We start from the raw sequence: 16,480 nt of genomic DNA on the forward strand, positions 1-16,480 counted from the left end.
AATCGCTGGTAGGTTGGGAAATGTTGTTTTAGTAGCTATCAGACGACATCCCCAGCTGCTTGCAGAACTCAACCGTACGGCCATATGTAATTGTTTTTTTTTTTCGATCGTTTTCATCGAATGGTTCGTAATTGTTATTCCTGCCCTTGAGATGTGGTACCGATTGTAAAATACTTACAAGGGTTTATAGTGGTTTAGTTTGACCAACGCTAAAATGAAACTGGCCCGACTGCTGCAATATTGCCCAGGGAACAGTTGAACCTTTACCGACATGTGGGATTTCTTATTCGCCCTGAGATAACGAAATAGTGTTAAAATGTCCATGATAGATTTCCTATGTTCGTCTTATTAAAAAAACGGGCGTATTGCTATAACTCTAATACTTGCTCGAACATTTATCTACACCGGAAAACGCATTCCCCGGCAGACAAGAACATTTCGTAAAAATGATCTTATGGTCAGTTTTTTTTTATTAGCACATTGTTTTGCTTATTCTTATCCGCTTATTTTTATTTTGCTTTAATTTCCCTAGAACAAGCATTCGTATTAAATTGTGATGATCGGACCAACACGTCGTAAAAGGTCACATCATCATCGATGACGCGTGTGAATGATACGAAAAAGTCTCCAATTACATACCCGGCACCATCCACGCCGTTTGCCACGAGTTAAGCTTTCGTTTTCAATGCTGCTCACACGCGTCGATCTTTCCCAGCTCCGTGTTACGCGTTGCCTGTTCTTGCACAGCAAACAAGCAACCTCAGGACCGGTGACGGCGTGGTTACTTGATCGAAATTAAAATACTACACGGAGGGGCTGCATGTAAGTGGGAAGCAAACAGGAAAATCAATCAATTTATGGATGTGGCTCCCGTGAAACATCGACCCCCATGCAAAAATCACCCCGGTGCGGTAGCATATGGAGAGCAGCCTTTTGTGACGCACGAGATATATTTTATTGATTATCCAATCGTCGAGGTTGGCTTCCACATTTCATCCCTGGCAACGGAATGACTTTAGGCGGGACCAAAACGTTAACCCTACCGGTAGTCTCGGAAACGTTAAGCATGAAGAGGCATGAAGTGGCCCCTATCCTGGAACGCGTAAGTCTTTTACCACAACACTCGAGATACTTTGCAAAGGCAACCTCACGCCACCACCGGTCTTAGTCATCTGTTCGAATACTAGAAATAAACCAGTAAAACACAATCTTCCTCAAATCTCGTCATTTCCCGAGCATGTGCTTCGTCAGAAATAGCATAAATCAAATCAACCCGAAATTCAATTCATGATAGGGATGGTGAACGACGAACGTGAAGGAAGCAACAATTGACAGACTTCAAGCCCACATCGATGAACAACACGATGAATACATCGATGCGGTAGATCCTGTCGCTATTAGGAATCTGATTTTTTCTTCACGTCGCTGAGAGATCAATGCAACGGCTTACACTCATTGTGATTGAAATTCTCTCTTTGATGGCAAGCATTTCCCGAAAGGCATTCCAGTGCTTGAAGCATTTGATATCTCCGGGATGCAAATCAAAAGAATATGTCACAAGCAGCTGGAATTTGGACTTCCCTTTTCAAGGAAGCCATTCATCCACTTGCGGACTTAGGATACTACGTGTATATCCATGGAAACGATACATGTTTGCTAGTGGGAAGTAAAACCTTTCCATATGTAATAACAACATTAAGTCAGAAGATCTCGATCGGATATTTAAGTTCCTTTCATACTGTAATTCGGGCGTGAAGAACTTCACTTTAGCTGTCAGTTACAAATAGCTGAATTGCTGTGTTTACTATTGAATACCGCAAAACATTACTTAAATGGTCTGGTATTCATCAGGAACGCCATCAAAATTCGCTTCGCCGTAACGTCTGCTTCCGGAGGAATTCTCATTTCTGATACAAAGTACTTTGTTTGAACTAGTTTACGTGTAGATTAAATCATTTGTTTGGCGTGAATTAATATTAACATTCCATCAATACCAACTACTTTCATCCACAGGGTACCTGGAACAGGGCTTGCTGGTGCGAGACGCGCCCAAACTACGGAAGCACTACTTTTCCAAACAGCGCTGGTGGCTCGACATCGTCTCGATGCTACCGACCGATCTGGCCTACATCTGGTGGGCGCCGAGTTCCTGTGCCGCCACACGGCTGCCGTGTCCAATTATAGTTAGAATTAATAGGTTACTGCGTCTTCCAAGAATGTGGGAATGGTTCGATCGTACGGAAACGGCCACCGGCTATCCGAACGCCTTTAGGATATGTAAAGTGAGTGTGCATACCGTACCGTACCTAGCACCTAGGGGTTACCTAACGATACGTTTCCAACCGGTATTGCCAATGCCGACTTGCAGGTTGTTTTAGCTATTTTAGTACTCATCCACTGGAACGCGTGTCTGTACTTCGCCATCAGCTACGCGCTCGGATTCAGCACCGACAACTGGGTGTACAACATCAATGGGCCTAAAAATCTGACCCTGTCGCGGCAGTACATTTACAGCTTCTACTGGTCCACGCTCACGCTGACCACGATCGGTGAGACGCCAACGCCGGAGAACGATGCCGAGTATCTGTTTGTCGTGGCGGACTTTCTAGCCGGAGTTCTTATCTTTGCCACCATCGTCGGTAAGTGTGACGAAAAGATTAAGTGGTGAAGAAAAGAGAAGATTTTGGGCTATTAATTAAACCTCTCAAATTAAAATGACTGCCGGTTGATTTGAACAAATTGCTACAAATTTCATCCACTTCGAAGCATTCAAGTCAAGAATCAAGAACCACTTTTCACCTTAAATTCCTTAACAGTAAAAGAGAAATGGTTCAATCCAGCTCCATGTTCTACTTAGTAAATATTGATTTTCTGCTTCAAACAACAAAAACCACCTCAAAGTCTGCTATATTCATTGTCGTCCAATGCTACAAAAGTCGTTTCTGATGAGCGTACGCCTCACTACTTCGAAGCAAACAAAACCTCGCATCCCAATCTGACACCCTAACCCTATCCTACTCGTCCCTAAAATCTACGCGTAGATTAATCACACTAGAAGAAGCAATCGAGACCGGATATCTCCGGCTGTATGCTCGTAGTTGTTCCATTGCATTCATGTGCACCGTATTCCGTTCTTGGATGTGTCAACTTACACCTTTTGCCAATGCTATCGCTTTTACCCGTAGGAAACATCGGTTCGATGATATCCAACATGAACGTAACACGGGTCGAGTTCCAAAATCGGATGGACGGTGTGAAGCAATACATGGCCTTTCGGAAGGTTGGCGGTGAGCTGGAAGCACGGGTACGAACACTAACCGAGAGCGATGTTTCGTCCGGCTTATGATCTTTACATTTTTTGTCACCCACCGGTATGATGATGTTCGGGTTCGCGCTGTATCTACCCACAGGTCATTCGTTGGTTTGCCTACACTTGGGCGCAAAGTGGTGCACTGGACGAAGAACGTGTGTTGGCCGCGTTACCTGACAAGCTGAAGGCCGAGATTGCGATACGGGTACACATGGATACGTTGCGGCAGGTCCGCATCTTTCAGGACTGTGAACCGGGTCTACTAGAGGCACTTGTGCTGAAACTCAAACTACAGGTATGTGCGAAAGAATCTGACGAAGAACTAGAATCTTGTGTCATGTGTAGAGCCAGCATGTAAGTATCCACTTACTCTGTTTAGGTGTTTAGTCCTGGTGACTACATCTGCCGGAAGGGTGACGTCGGCAAGGAGATGTACATCGTGAAGCGTGGTAGCCTTTCGGTGGTCGCGGATGATGGCATTACAGTGTTGGCTACGCTAGGCGCTGGTTCCGTTTTTGGAGAGGTGTCGGTGCTAGAAATTGCGGGCAATCGCACCGGAAACCGTCGGACAGCTAACGTACGCTCCATCGGTATGTATTAGTTTCGATAGTTCATTTCAGAATTGTCTTAATTACATTTAAATTAAGTATAATGCATAAAACCACTTATCCTTCAATAATGCACTGCAAACCAGTTATTGAGCTTTGCTTAAAATACCAAATCTCAACGTTGCGCCTCACTACCTCTATACAATTTCAAGACCATTTATAAAGGACATCGTACCGTAATTTAATCTCCAATCAAATATTTGGAATTAATCTTAACGTAACAACATGACTCTTGGGCTTGGACATGTTCTTGGAAAACTACAGACCAATTTCCAAGAAAACAATAAATCCTCTAATTACAAACCATTCCAATACGACCATGGCTTCAAGTTCTTTAACCATTCTGTGTGAGGACAACGCAATCTTGTTACGTAGCCAATTCTCTTTTTCTATTTAATCGTCATCCTCATTGCGGGGTGAATAATTCATAAGCAATCTTGGGCACAGTTTACAAAGAAATAAGAAGGAAGCATAGAAAAAGATGTGACGAACAATTTCAACGTGCAGTCGTGTCCATTGACCCGTTAAGGGCCTTAATTTTGGAGAGCGGACGTGAAACATTTAGACTGAAATTTTGTTGAACGATACGCAAAACGTAAAGATCCTACCCTTTACGTTGCTACTGCTTCCTGCTGAAATCAGTACCTTGCGTAAAGTTTACTTAATTTAGTAGCTCGTTTTTATAAGCTACTCTCATTTTCTTATTGAAGCTTGACTTTGACTGAGATTCTTGATTATTTTTGCCTTATTTACTGTTACTCTTAAGAGAGACGATAGAGCCCCCCACGACGATCTAAATGTAGATTTATAGAATCACGAACAAATCAATATTACATTCATGTGGATGCATTTTTCGCTACTCCCATGTTCAGCTAATGATAAAACGTAATTATATTTTTATGCAAAATCCCTGGTACCATCTTACTGAGGATTGTTCCTTCCCCATATAACACTGATGTTCATAGTAGAAAAAATATCATAAATAATTATAAACATCAGAACGTGCCTGAAGCACCATCAACGGTCGTTCGCTGACATCGAGCATCGGATCAAAAATTGCCAATTAAAGCAATCGAGCTGATCGATACTGTACATCCACCTCCGTTCGTTGCTGGTTGCCATCCTGTTCAAGGACTAGGATAATTGAACTCGCAAGCAAAATCCTGTGCATCACCCCGGACGATTTGGAAGTGTACTCACCTGTACCAAACCGTTCCGCTTACTCTCTTCCCGCAGGCTACTCCGATCTGTTCTGTTTGGCGAAGCGTGACCTCTGGGAAACGTTAGCGGACTATCCGGAAGCCCGAGCATCGCTGACCGAGCGTGGGTGTCAATTATTGCGAAAAGATGGCCTGCTGGATGAAGCAGTCTTTGCCAGTGAGTAACCGTTGCCGTGTGATAACATTCGACATTTGCATAGTCTCTCGCCTACTGTCGTCCAACCCGCTGGACAAGCAAGAAGCTTTCTTTTTTGATTGTGTTTGCTTCTCTCTTTCACTTTCTCTCTCTCTCTCCCTTTCCCTCTCTCTCTCTCTCTCTCTCTCTCTCTATCTCTCTCTCGCTTTCATTCGCTTTTATATCACCCTCCCAACAGATGCCCAACAAACGCAAGATTCACTGGAAAGCGGCGTAGCCCGGTTGGAGCAGACGGTGGAAAACTTGAACCTCCGGTTAGCCCGCCTGCTAGCCGAATATTCCGCCAGCCAGGCGAAACTGAAGCAACGCATCTCCAAGCTCGAGGACAAGCTCGAGGACAGGTAAGCGATGGCCCCGCATAAGCTGATGGGTCCACGAGACGTGCCAGAGCTCTGGTTCACCGGTGGTCTTTCAGCTTTCATTAGCATTAATTACTCCCGCACGGTTCGTTTGCCTCCTCTTAAATCTCATCAAAGCTCTGTGAACTGTCAAGTGGCAGTCAAAACTCAATAAAAATGGCCATCATCATTATCATCACCAGGCCACAGATGTCCACGGGAGTTTGTTCATTCAGTGGACCATTGATTGTGTAGCGGGTGAAGGGATAGTTTTCCCCCTCGGAAGTGCTTCGAGAATGTACCCGGAACGTTCGAGCCACGAACGCGCTCAAGGATTCCAAAGTTCAACGCTCCACGGTCATTGGACATTGGACACCTTCACAAAAAAGGGAGGTCTCTGAACTGAAAGTTGTTGATGTTCCATTAGTGGTGAGCGGCTAGTGATATTAAAATAGGTTATAAAAAAAACCCCTACGAACCACATCCTGCAGTTTGGCCGGTCAACGATCTGAACTGTTTGGACGAGGATGGTTTTTAGGACTTTCGTTGCAGTCCACACTGAGCTGTAATCTAAAAGGTCAAGAACAATTTTAATTTCCTAAACGACAAAGCTGCTGGTAAAAGAGTCTAATAGGTTCTGCTGAGGTTATAAGCGCAGTAGGAGCGATCGAGAGGAATGCTAGGGTTACACCAACTCCACGGAAGTGTAGTTATGTTTCACCTCAATCCGGACAGAGTGGTGGAACTCAGTACAAAGTTTTAACGGACAGCGGGGAACTAGATTTGTAAGAGCTTAGACATCGTAAAACAACGTAGAAGAGAACCAATGTAGCGCGGATTTGTTCTGAAGCACGTGATCGAAACTGTATTTAGAAGCACTGCAACTCGCGTAGGATGCCATGAAACGAGTGCTTGCAGATTCCTACAATGTTCATTCTGGACGCCTTGACTAGAGCTTTCTTCAACTGTAGGCAGCTATTATTTCGCGTATTTTTCACTCAGTTTCGGTCCATTGCCTTCAACGGGATGTAGTTTCCACGCAAAGCTCCCGTTAGCTGGTCTCCATTCCTACAACGTGCCCCTCACTTCAGGGAGCTGTAAAAGCGTAACATAACCGACGAACATAATCCAGGCTAAACGTGTTGGGTTGGGTTTATTATTCGATGGCCAGGCACAGGTTGAACTGGTTACAGCTCTTGATGCAGGTCACGTTCCTATAGCAAACGGAGCGCTCCTGCAGCCGGATGCGCCTGTTTCTGGGTTTTTTCTCCCCTTTTACCTTCACCGAGTGCATTCCACCAAAATGTAATCGCTTTCAAAAACGGAACGAAGAGTTCTGTTAACGACACCAAGCGCGAGACAGGGGAAGCGAACGACGGTGAACCAATTCGGTAACCAAAGTCCTAACTCTGGAAGCACATTACACGAACGATGTGAACTAGCCCTTGCACCCTGCTCTTACTACTTTCCTTATGACACACTTCTACCGGAACAGCGGCGAACGAGTAGGTATGAGTGAAAATCCTTGAAGACGAAAGGAATGATGAGAAAAGGATTCGTTTTCTGTGAAAGCAACCTTCTTACATAAACTTTGCAACGATTGTTTCAATCCTGCTCACCAATCACATTAAGCACAGTTGCACCGAACCAACCCCACAAAGCAGAACCTCTTCTGCATTGCAACCCCCTAAAACCAAGCGGAGCTTACACGATAACTTTTGCGGCCAATTGCGAAACCCAGACCGCAAACGATCGGTGACAATGTGTTTTACGAGAATGTCTTACAATTTGCACGTTATTACTTTCAAGCTGTGCTTTTTGCAAAATGATTTTTCAGCACTGAAGCCGTAGAAACGAACGAATCATGCTCCCACGACTGTTGATAGCCGTGTTATTACTATCGTGAAATGCCTGTTTCGGTCGCAATTGAAGTCAATTGCTTCTCCATAAATTATGAATATTATTCCTTTTCTATCAATATATTGCAAGTTATTCATCACGAAACTATGACCTATGTTCTCCTTTTACTATGAAGTATAAGATTCTTCTATTTATTGCAAGTATTGCAAATATATTTAACTAATATCTTCTTTATCTTCTGTAACTTGGAATCTCTGCATTATGTTCAAATTTAATTCATTACCTATTTGTTTCATTCCTTATTTATTACTTTATACATTTATTTCCTGATTATTTGTTTGTTAAATTATTTCATTACTTATTCAATATTCATTACTTTAGCACATTCTTCATATTTAAAAATTGTGATGAAGTGCACTCAGTTAACAATTTGTAATCGTGCCTCCATTTTCATGCAACGAACAAATTATCCAGACTGATCTCCATTGTGAACCTTTCAACAAGAGCTGTTTCATGTTTCCATAATCTTGATTTAATTTTTTCATATTTTCCAACCGTTCAGTGGCTCAGAATCTAAAGAATCTTAAAGCAACAGTGTGGCGAACAATATGATGGAAAATGTGTCTGTTGAAAGCAGATGAATTGCTTGACAATAGGGAAAAACTTCAGCTCAAAGGCCAACCAAAAACAAGGATAGAAAAAAATGGGAACACCGAATGGTACAAAACGAAGATTAAATCGGAAAACGAGCTTCGAATTCTAAATCATGCCTGCCTGATCGTACGGCACGCGGGGTGACAGCATACCGTTGGGAGATAGACTTTCAAGCAGCAACACAAATCAAGAGTGCTTTTTCGCGAAAAGATCCGGAAGTGAAAGAATGTTATTTTTGCTGGCAAGAATTTGCTAGAGATTCTTTCCCTGCCGATAAAGCGCTCGGCTGTAACATTTTCATTACACCTCGCTGTTGAAGCTACTTTTCTTGGTCAACTATTGAACCTTAATTGAGTTTAAACTCATTCAATTATTCAGCGCCACCTGCCACAATGATTTACAGAGTTTAAGTCTTCCTTATTCAATCTCGGTCTTAATTTATGGTGCTCTTCCTTGAAGTAGCTTATTTCTCATTGTTTCATTGGGGTGCACAGAGTTTAATAAAACTTCCAGCTTTCGCAATCAATACTGTCTAATGACCGATGGTGGTAGACATATCGAGATCAAAATGGGTTGCAGTACAATAATCAAGCATCAGGAAGCCTTATTAATCACAATTGGTAAAGGGAATTTGCAATCATTTTGAAATTAATTTATTGGATTACACTGTGAGAAAATTCTTGAAAATATGTTTTTATTTACAACTTCACTTTAATCAACCTTAAATTGTTATTTATCCTTATGTCATAGATACATTTTTTTTGGAATTACATTCATGAGTTTGATGTATTATTAAGTTAGCGCTTTATAAATTTCTTATAGTAATGGCTAAATAATCTCTACTCTAGATCATGATCGATACCAATCGACTAGACTCGTTGCGAATGGTTTCACACAGCGACGTTCGTTTGCTTCTTATTTACGGTTCATGTGCGGAAAAAAATCGCCCTGAAACCCATGTCATCTAACCACTTCTAGAACGCGGAACCGCATGGAGCGTTGACGTGAAACGTGAGCGCAATAATATGCGAATGCTGCACATTCTTCTGTGTCAGCGGGAGAGTTCCCGATATAAAAGAGACGTTTGGTAGCAATAAGATTGCAATCATTCCTAACCTACTTTTCCTACTAACCATTTTTTTCACCTCATTTGCAAACAGTTCTATGGTGTGAATTTTTCATCTTCTTACCTCTTTGTCTGCTCTTGTTCATGATCGTTCTTTTTTTTGTCTACCCTTTTCTAAAACCGCTGGACATCCGGATGCTGCCGGACCATCGTCATGGATTATCCTGCTATCCCGAATGAACCCAAACCCAACTTGAATACTGTTCCCTGCACTGTGGGTGGTTGATGGCATAATAAAAAAAACTAAACTCAAATAAACGAATACAAACCCGCTGCACAGAGTGCAAAAGTCGCCATCCAGCAAAGGCGAAGGCAAAACACATCTCCAACAACAGCTACAACATCCCGGTTCCTCGGTATCCAATGCAGCGCGCCTCCGAACGCAACGACGCAAATCGCACTCGTCAACGACGACCACAACGGCCGCGGACGAATCCTTGACGACGGTGACGGCATCCGGGACGACACCGACGGTGACCGGTGCGGGGGGTGGTAGTACCGGCAGCAGCGGGAACAGTGGGCCAGGCCGACAGAATACGTTATGAATATGCATTCACCATCTTCCGTCATGGCACATTTACTGCTAACGTGCACCGGGTGACGCGTGACGTGAGGCGAACGATGAGCGAGCGTTTGGGTTTTGGAGAAAAAAAGAATGATCGAAGATGTTTTGATTAAATATGGGTCCTTGCTGAAGGGAGTGAAATTCAAAACGGGTTATACCACAACGGCCAAACACAGCACAACAAGGCAAGTGGAGGCAGTCCAAGATCTGCTGTAGATTCTTTGATACCCCAGCAGGACATCGAACGTGCCGGCTTCCATTCTCACATTCTGGTACGACTGCGGTAACTGCTTCGATTGGGAAAGTACGCAGCAGAAATTAAAATCATGCACAGATCCTGGAAAGAATGGAAAATATTTTTGCCTGATGCTGAACCTAATATTATTGAATGAATTTGAATTGAAAAAAAAATAATTTTGAACTTGAGTTTACGGCTCCATAATACCATTCTAATGCTTTATTCAATCATTCACATTGCTTTATACATATTATATAATGTTTACAAATACCATTAGGACATTTCCACAAACGTATATTATATTTGCATGCATCACAAATGTGTGTGTCTGAAATGAAGAAACTAAAAATATGTAAAACATTGGACAATTTTCATACGTTTTCTAATGTTTTCTTTTTTTTTACCACACTACACAGTGTCAATTGAAGTAAACGCTTCTATTGAGTTTCATAAACGTTAAATATCTTCCTTAAAGTAAATGCCGAGCTATGTATCCTCGATTTTCTATACTTTTTGTCCACTTCTTCTACCTTCACTTAAGCTGCAAAATCTCTCATGTTTTGTTGATGTAATTACTTCATATTGCTTGAGGCAATACATTCAATTACAACTTTAACGGAAACACTAAGTAATATTTGAAACTTGATGAAATATACAATTTCTTCCTTCTCCCGTTGGGTAAGCATTCACTAAAACAAAATGGCCATCGGGGCGAAACTATGTAACCGTAATGTAATTGCTTGATTTGCATCAATTCAATTCAAACCCCCTGTGACTACCTAAAGTTAAGTTGTAACAAATAAAGTTAGCTAAATAACTACATCTAGCCAGATTGGCGCTGGTTTAAACGGTAAAGGTAGACAAGAAATGAAACAAAACATTAAACGTGCCTCGAAATGACTATTTAGTTTTTTACTTAATGATTGTGATAAGAGAAGTAAACCAACCACACATACACACAAACACATACACAAAACAAAACAAAACAAAACCCATTAGTCGTAATGTCGGTATTGGTGGTAGCGTTTGTACCCAAGTGATGAAAGTGCGTATATTGATCGCACGTGTGAAAGATGTTTGATTAAATCTAAAGCTAACCATCATTGGTATGGAAAACAAATTAACAAAAGAAGCGTAATATTAAAATAAAACTTAACTCAAAGCAAAAAGACACACGGAATAAACTATCGAACATTAAACAAAGAGAAATTAACTAATAGCGTTAAACGAATGCAAAACCCAATGTTGATTCTTAAACATTTTAAGAGGAAGAGAGATGAAAGGAATTTGATAGAAATCTGATTTCCAACAACATCGGTGGGTTATTACGTTGAATGTTTATAATTTTGCCAACATAGTTATGCAATTATCAGTTAGTATTTTTTATCGAAACAATACACAAAGGTAAAGTTCATGTTTCTTTTAAACTATTATTGTACTAATGTGTAACGAATACAGTCAATATACCCATTAGGACCGAATTAAAGCTCACTTTCACACCTCTAATTATCTCTCTCTATATCTCTCTATCTATCTCTCTTTCACTCTCTATCACCTCTCTCCTTCACCAATGCCCACTAGCTCTCTATTACCCTTCTAGTTATACTATTGTTAGCTAATATCAAAACATTAACGTTCGGAAAGGGTTGAAACTTTTCTCCATAACACTATACCACACACTGTAAGAACAAACATCAAGCAAATGCAAAACTTAAACGCGTTCAAACGACGCCCTACGAAGGCTTGTCGAATGGCCTGAGTGGACTATTAGCTGTTAGAAATCAAGTAACAACAATCACAATCGCATCACCACTTCGCACCCGGCAGTCTTTATCAACAGCCCCCACACAACAGTGTAAAATAAATGTAAAGTAAATGCAAAATTTTAAGCCGTTCCTCAACATAGTGGAAAACAACATCAACAATGAGCTCGTTGGCAGCATTTCCACTTGAATGCTCGAGAATCGAGGTGCTTAAAGCGCCTAGCACAATTTTCACTCGTAACCTCCGTTTATGACAGGTTACATCAATCTTCAGGAAAAGAAAAATCATCCTAACAACGTCTTTGACAGTGATGTTGCGCTGAAAACCCACAGAAAAGGGAAACAGTGCAATCATTCCTAAAATGACAGAATCCACAAAAACACGCACACCTCAGCACGAATGGTAAAAACAAAATAGTTGAACCATAGACCTCATTGCATAACGGCGCACCGTAGCCCATTTTCCATTGCCATAGTAACGGAGATTTTCCATCAACACCGCACGCAAACGTTGGACGGTCGATTCCGAGTCGATGATGCTGCACGAATGGGGAGCATATTTCAACAATAACCTAACAATATATTCCCATGAATGTCGAAGTAGGCTCCTATTGGGGCGATGAGTTGTACATTTGGCTTCAGGTCGATTTCATCGGCTGAACCTGAACGTTCAGCCACGTAGCTATGGAACAAGGCCCAAGGAAAAAGGAAAAACATTTTGACGGCCACTCGTTTTAATACGCAAATTTTAATAATGCACATGCTTTATCATTCCATTCGGTTGGCTTTCGAGTGACGTTCAACTATTCACCTCGGTGGATGATTAAAACCTTATACCATAACACCCGAGTGCAAAAAATTTGGAGAAGCGAACAAGGTGACCGTGAACCAAAACATATTATCATTGGTGCTTTTGCTTTCCGACCGAAAACTTTATGTTTTGCTATCATTTTTAGTTTTGTTGTTGTGTGGTCAAAGCGAAAGGGTCATGCGGTGGCGAATGTTGTTGCAGTTTTTAGTTTGTAAGAATGAACACAATCTATCGGTTAAACCCCATGCCCTACCGGGATGATAGATTAGTTTTTCTGCGATAAGCGACGGACATAGCTTTACGGCGACGATGTGCGATTTGAATTTATTGTATGTGTTCCTTTGCTGTCGCTTTCAGTTTCGGCAATAGCTTTGGAATATATAATTCATCATCCGTAAGGTAAGAGGTTAGACATGTTCTGGCTTTCTCTTCTCCAATGTTTTTAGCATCGAATCACATATCGGTTAGCTGTGCTAGAATTTAGATTAGTGGATTGGTGTGATATTTAATATCAGGGTTTCTATTTTCTTTATAACTATGCTTCCTTTCAACATCCTTAAAAGTAATTGCCATAACTGCAGTAAAGCAGAACGCATGTTTCATAAGTGTCATAGAATTTGTATCTAATGATTCACGATGTACACAAAAGTTCACGTATACAGTTCCGTACTACAAAAAAAATGTGAAAATTATTAGCAACGTTTTTCAATGAAAAGAAAACCCCAGAACTAAAAGAAGGTATGCGCAACAGAAAAAAAGAACAATTTCACACACAATGAACGGCTAAACAACCCTAGCTACAAATAATTTAGTTTTCTCGATAAGCCAAGTAGTAATATCACGAAACACTGTTGGATTACACTCTATCCAAACCAAACAATGCTAGCGTCTAACTGAATAAACACTTTATCACTAAGAATCAAAACACACTTTTCCTAACCTGTAAGCCATCGATAATGATTGCGATACGATTAGTAACCCAAAAGAATACTGTGAAATGTTGAACAAGTTGATATTGCATACCCACACTAGTACGCGATGTCCTCGTTCGATGTAGTTTTTCCTTTTTGTTTCATTATAGTTTATTCCATAAAACTTTATAGTTTCACCATGAATTCCATGAAGTACATGTGTTGTGCATAATTATTTGGGCATTTTTAGTTATAAGTGACTTCCGTTTCCGTCATACCCAGTTGAAGGACAACGTGAAGATAATTGGAGGTATAATAATCTACTGTTTTTGACCTAGATTGATATGATTTTCTTAAAAGAGAAACCACAACGTCTTAATAGAAACTAATGCATTAAAAACACAAGCAAGCAAGAAATTTAGTGCTAATGGTGGTAACACATTAAACAAAGCCCTGCTGCTCGTGTGAACAGCATGTAAAACTCACCACACCCCGAGGGCAATGTTCTCGTGGCGATTGATACAACAAATCAATTCCTATTTAGCAAAACTACTAACACACGATGAAGGGGAAACAATTATTGTAAGCAGCAGTAGCGGAACAGTTTACACAGTATAACAGCACACTAAAGTGCAGCATACACTTTGTGCGGAGGTATAGCAAGGGTTTAACGAACGATGACGACAGGAGCTTTGATGGTCAAACAGAAGAAAACAAACAAACAAATGAAGCTACGGATGGTGTGCGTAGCCGAGAAGCGGAACTAACATAGGGTATATATATTTTTTAGCTGATAATGAGGCATTAGGGACGAAACCAATTGTGTTAAACACGAATATGAAGTTTGGCGGAAAGCTGAAGACACTAATTAAGTACTGAGATGCAGATGCTTTACTATAACAATTTAGTAAAGTGGACGTCCACGAGAAATCGTCTAGGATGGGGTATGGTATGCGTTCGTCCGTTCGCGTTGAACGTTGAAGTGCGACGTGGAATGATGTAACGCAAGGTGAAAGCAAGTATTAGTGAATTGTTCTCAAAATGTTGGATAATAAAAGTCGTGTTATCGGAAAACATAGCCATCGTCGGTGTAATTTACTTCCGTGCGGGAAAGACGAATGGGAAAGAAAGTTAAATATAGCAAAAGTCATCATTAGACGTTGAGAAGGGGCATATTTGCGAAATCGTAATTGACAATTGTGGGAAAATAATTATCTTTCGGTAAGTGTCATTTAATATCTTTTTAGTGTAAGCTTTCGAAGCCGAGACATTCTCCACAATTTTTTCCCATATGCGATACCCTTCATCAAAGTAACCAGTGATACATCGTACCTTCGCATAAACCGCCAATTGCTGAACATTCAAATAAAGCTACAAACACGCTGCCAATTCGTGGCAAAGAAGACGTTATACAACTCCGCACGGCCTGAGTATTATGAGCCTAATTGCAACCTGTATCCTCTGTCAGACCAAATTGCCGTACGAAAGTTCGAATACGTGGATACTAGTGCGTCATTTGCTCGATAATCATCCGATGGAAAGCATGCCGCTGGCGTCCAAACAAAAATCGGAACGCAAAACAGGGCAATGTATCGAGACATCACCACCACGGCCAATGGAAAATAGCAATGAACAGCAAAATACCATGCCAAGTATCTCTACTAGGCCAAAAACTCGTCCAAAATCTGCACTACTGCGCAATAAGAAAACTATCTACAAAACTACTGGTAAGTTCAAACCGATGGATCGGTCTGGTACACCCGGAAACGCTTATCCTTGTTTCTTCCTGCAGTCGCCCAATGGAAACCGGCACGGTTCCGTGTGAAATGTAAACAGTGCGGTGGACGCTTCTATCCAACAATCCGCAATGCAACGAGTCGCATCTCTAACGGCTTTGGTGCGGCCTGTATGCTTTCCTGCTGGCCTTTCTGTTTCCTGCCCGCCTTGTTTACCACACCGACGAAATATCATCTACACTGCTCGAACTGTAATGCTTACCTAGGCCTTTATGATGTACAGCGTGATTGTGTACAGCAGGATTAATATAAATCAGTTAAAATGATCTTACTGGGAAGTTGTTGTGATAGCTTTAACCTCTAATTCGATGGCAATGAGTAATATTTTTTGCTTTTAAATTCTTCTTCTGTAACACATCGTTTAAAAACAATAATATATGTCGAACCACCACATTGTAACTTTATTCATATCTGCCAGGTACGGATTGTTTCACAAGAGCCTTTCTTTTCGCAGATATGTTTGATTATTGAAATAACCGTTTTTCCCGTGCTGTGCAATAGTTTTTGAATCTCATGTAATGGTTTGTGTCTTGGGAGCGTTACGTGTTTACAGCGCCATCTATTGGATTTTCTGTGACGCAAACCGAAACCACAATTAAGATAACGTCAAGGGTTATAACGATATTATGTTCAGGGAGAGCGTGGAAGATATATTGAATGAAAAACAAAATCGTCTACCAAAGAAAACAAATCTTCTGTTAATACTACATTATCTAAAGTTTATGAGGTATTTTTTTGAAAGTACTTCTTCGCTTGTAGCTTCTGTAACTATAACCATGTTCATTATTGCTTTATTCATCAATGATGTGGAATTTATTATGGAAGTATACCCTTGATGGGATTTGTTACCGTACCCCCAAATTATCAACTTATCTGCTGGATTGATATGTATATTACTTATGAGTTTATGGACTTATATCCTGTTTACTTTTGTATTCGTAAAGAATGGCTGGGCCATATCGCTAACCTACATCCTATAAATGATATAAGAACACAGCATATAAAATCTTATCTTATCTGTGCCTAAATCTATTAATAATAAATTCTCTATTCTAGTTCAAATCATAATAATTTATAAATAAAT

General features: G+C 40.9%; 2 protein-coding genes across 2 annotated transcripts in view; both read left to right on the forward strand.

The window, feature by feature from the left end:
• The window catches only part of LOC128711728 (cyclic nucleotide-gated cation channel subunit A), a 43,072-nt gene extending 33,215 nt beyond the window's left edge, over positions 1-9,857 (forward strand). The window contains exons 5-12 of the mRNA XM_053806613.1: positions 2,014-2,282; positions 2,369-2,639; positions 3,186-3,304; positions 3,411-3,605; positions 3,690-3,900; positions 5,155-5,295; positions 5,513-5,663; positions 9,593-9,857. Of these exons, the coding sequence (XP_053662588.1) occupies positions 2,014-2,282; positions 2,369-2,639; positions 3,186-3,304; positions 3,411-3,605; positions 3,690-3,900; positions 5,155-5,295; positions 5,513-5,663; positions 9,593-9,857 (1,622 nt within the window). The remainder of the gene's footprint in view (positions 1-2,013; positions 2,283-2,368; positions 2,640-3,185; positions 3,305-3,410; positions 3,606-3,689; positions 3,901-5,154; positions 5,296-5,512; positions 5,664-9,592) is intronic.
• A 5,178-nt stretch (positions 9,858-15,035) lies between these two features.
• Positions 15,036-15,643, forward strand: LOC128712535 (uncharacterized). The gene is made up of 2 exons (XM_053807428.1): positions 15,036-15,327; positions 15,393-15,643. Exons 1-2 carry the CDS (start codon positions 15,036-15,038, stop codon positions 15,641-15,643), a joined length of 543 nt encoding a protein of 180 aa, XP_053663403.1.
• Positions 15,644-16,480: the final 837 nt, after the last annotated feature.

Source organism: Anopheles marshallii, chromosome 3 (assembly GCF_943734725.1).
Source record: "Anopheles marshallii chromosome 3, idAnoMarsDA_429_01, whole genome shotgun sequence".
Classification (NCBI taxonomy): Eukaryota; Metazoa; Arthropoda; class Insecta; order Diptera; family Culicidae; genus Anopheles; species Anopheles marshallii.

Coding starts and splice junctions, on each gene's coding strand:
- LOC128712535 (XM_053807428.1), top strand. CDS start 15,036: ATGAGCCTAATTGCAACCTGTATCCTCTGTCAGACCAAATTGCCGTAC. Junction 15,328..15,392: donor AACTATCTACAAAACTACTG/GTAAGTTCAAAC, acceptor TTCTTCCTGCAG/TCGCCCAATGGAAACCGGCA.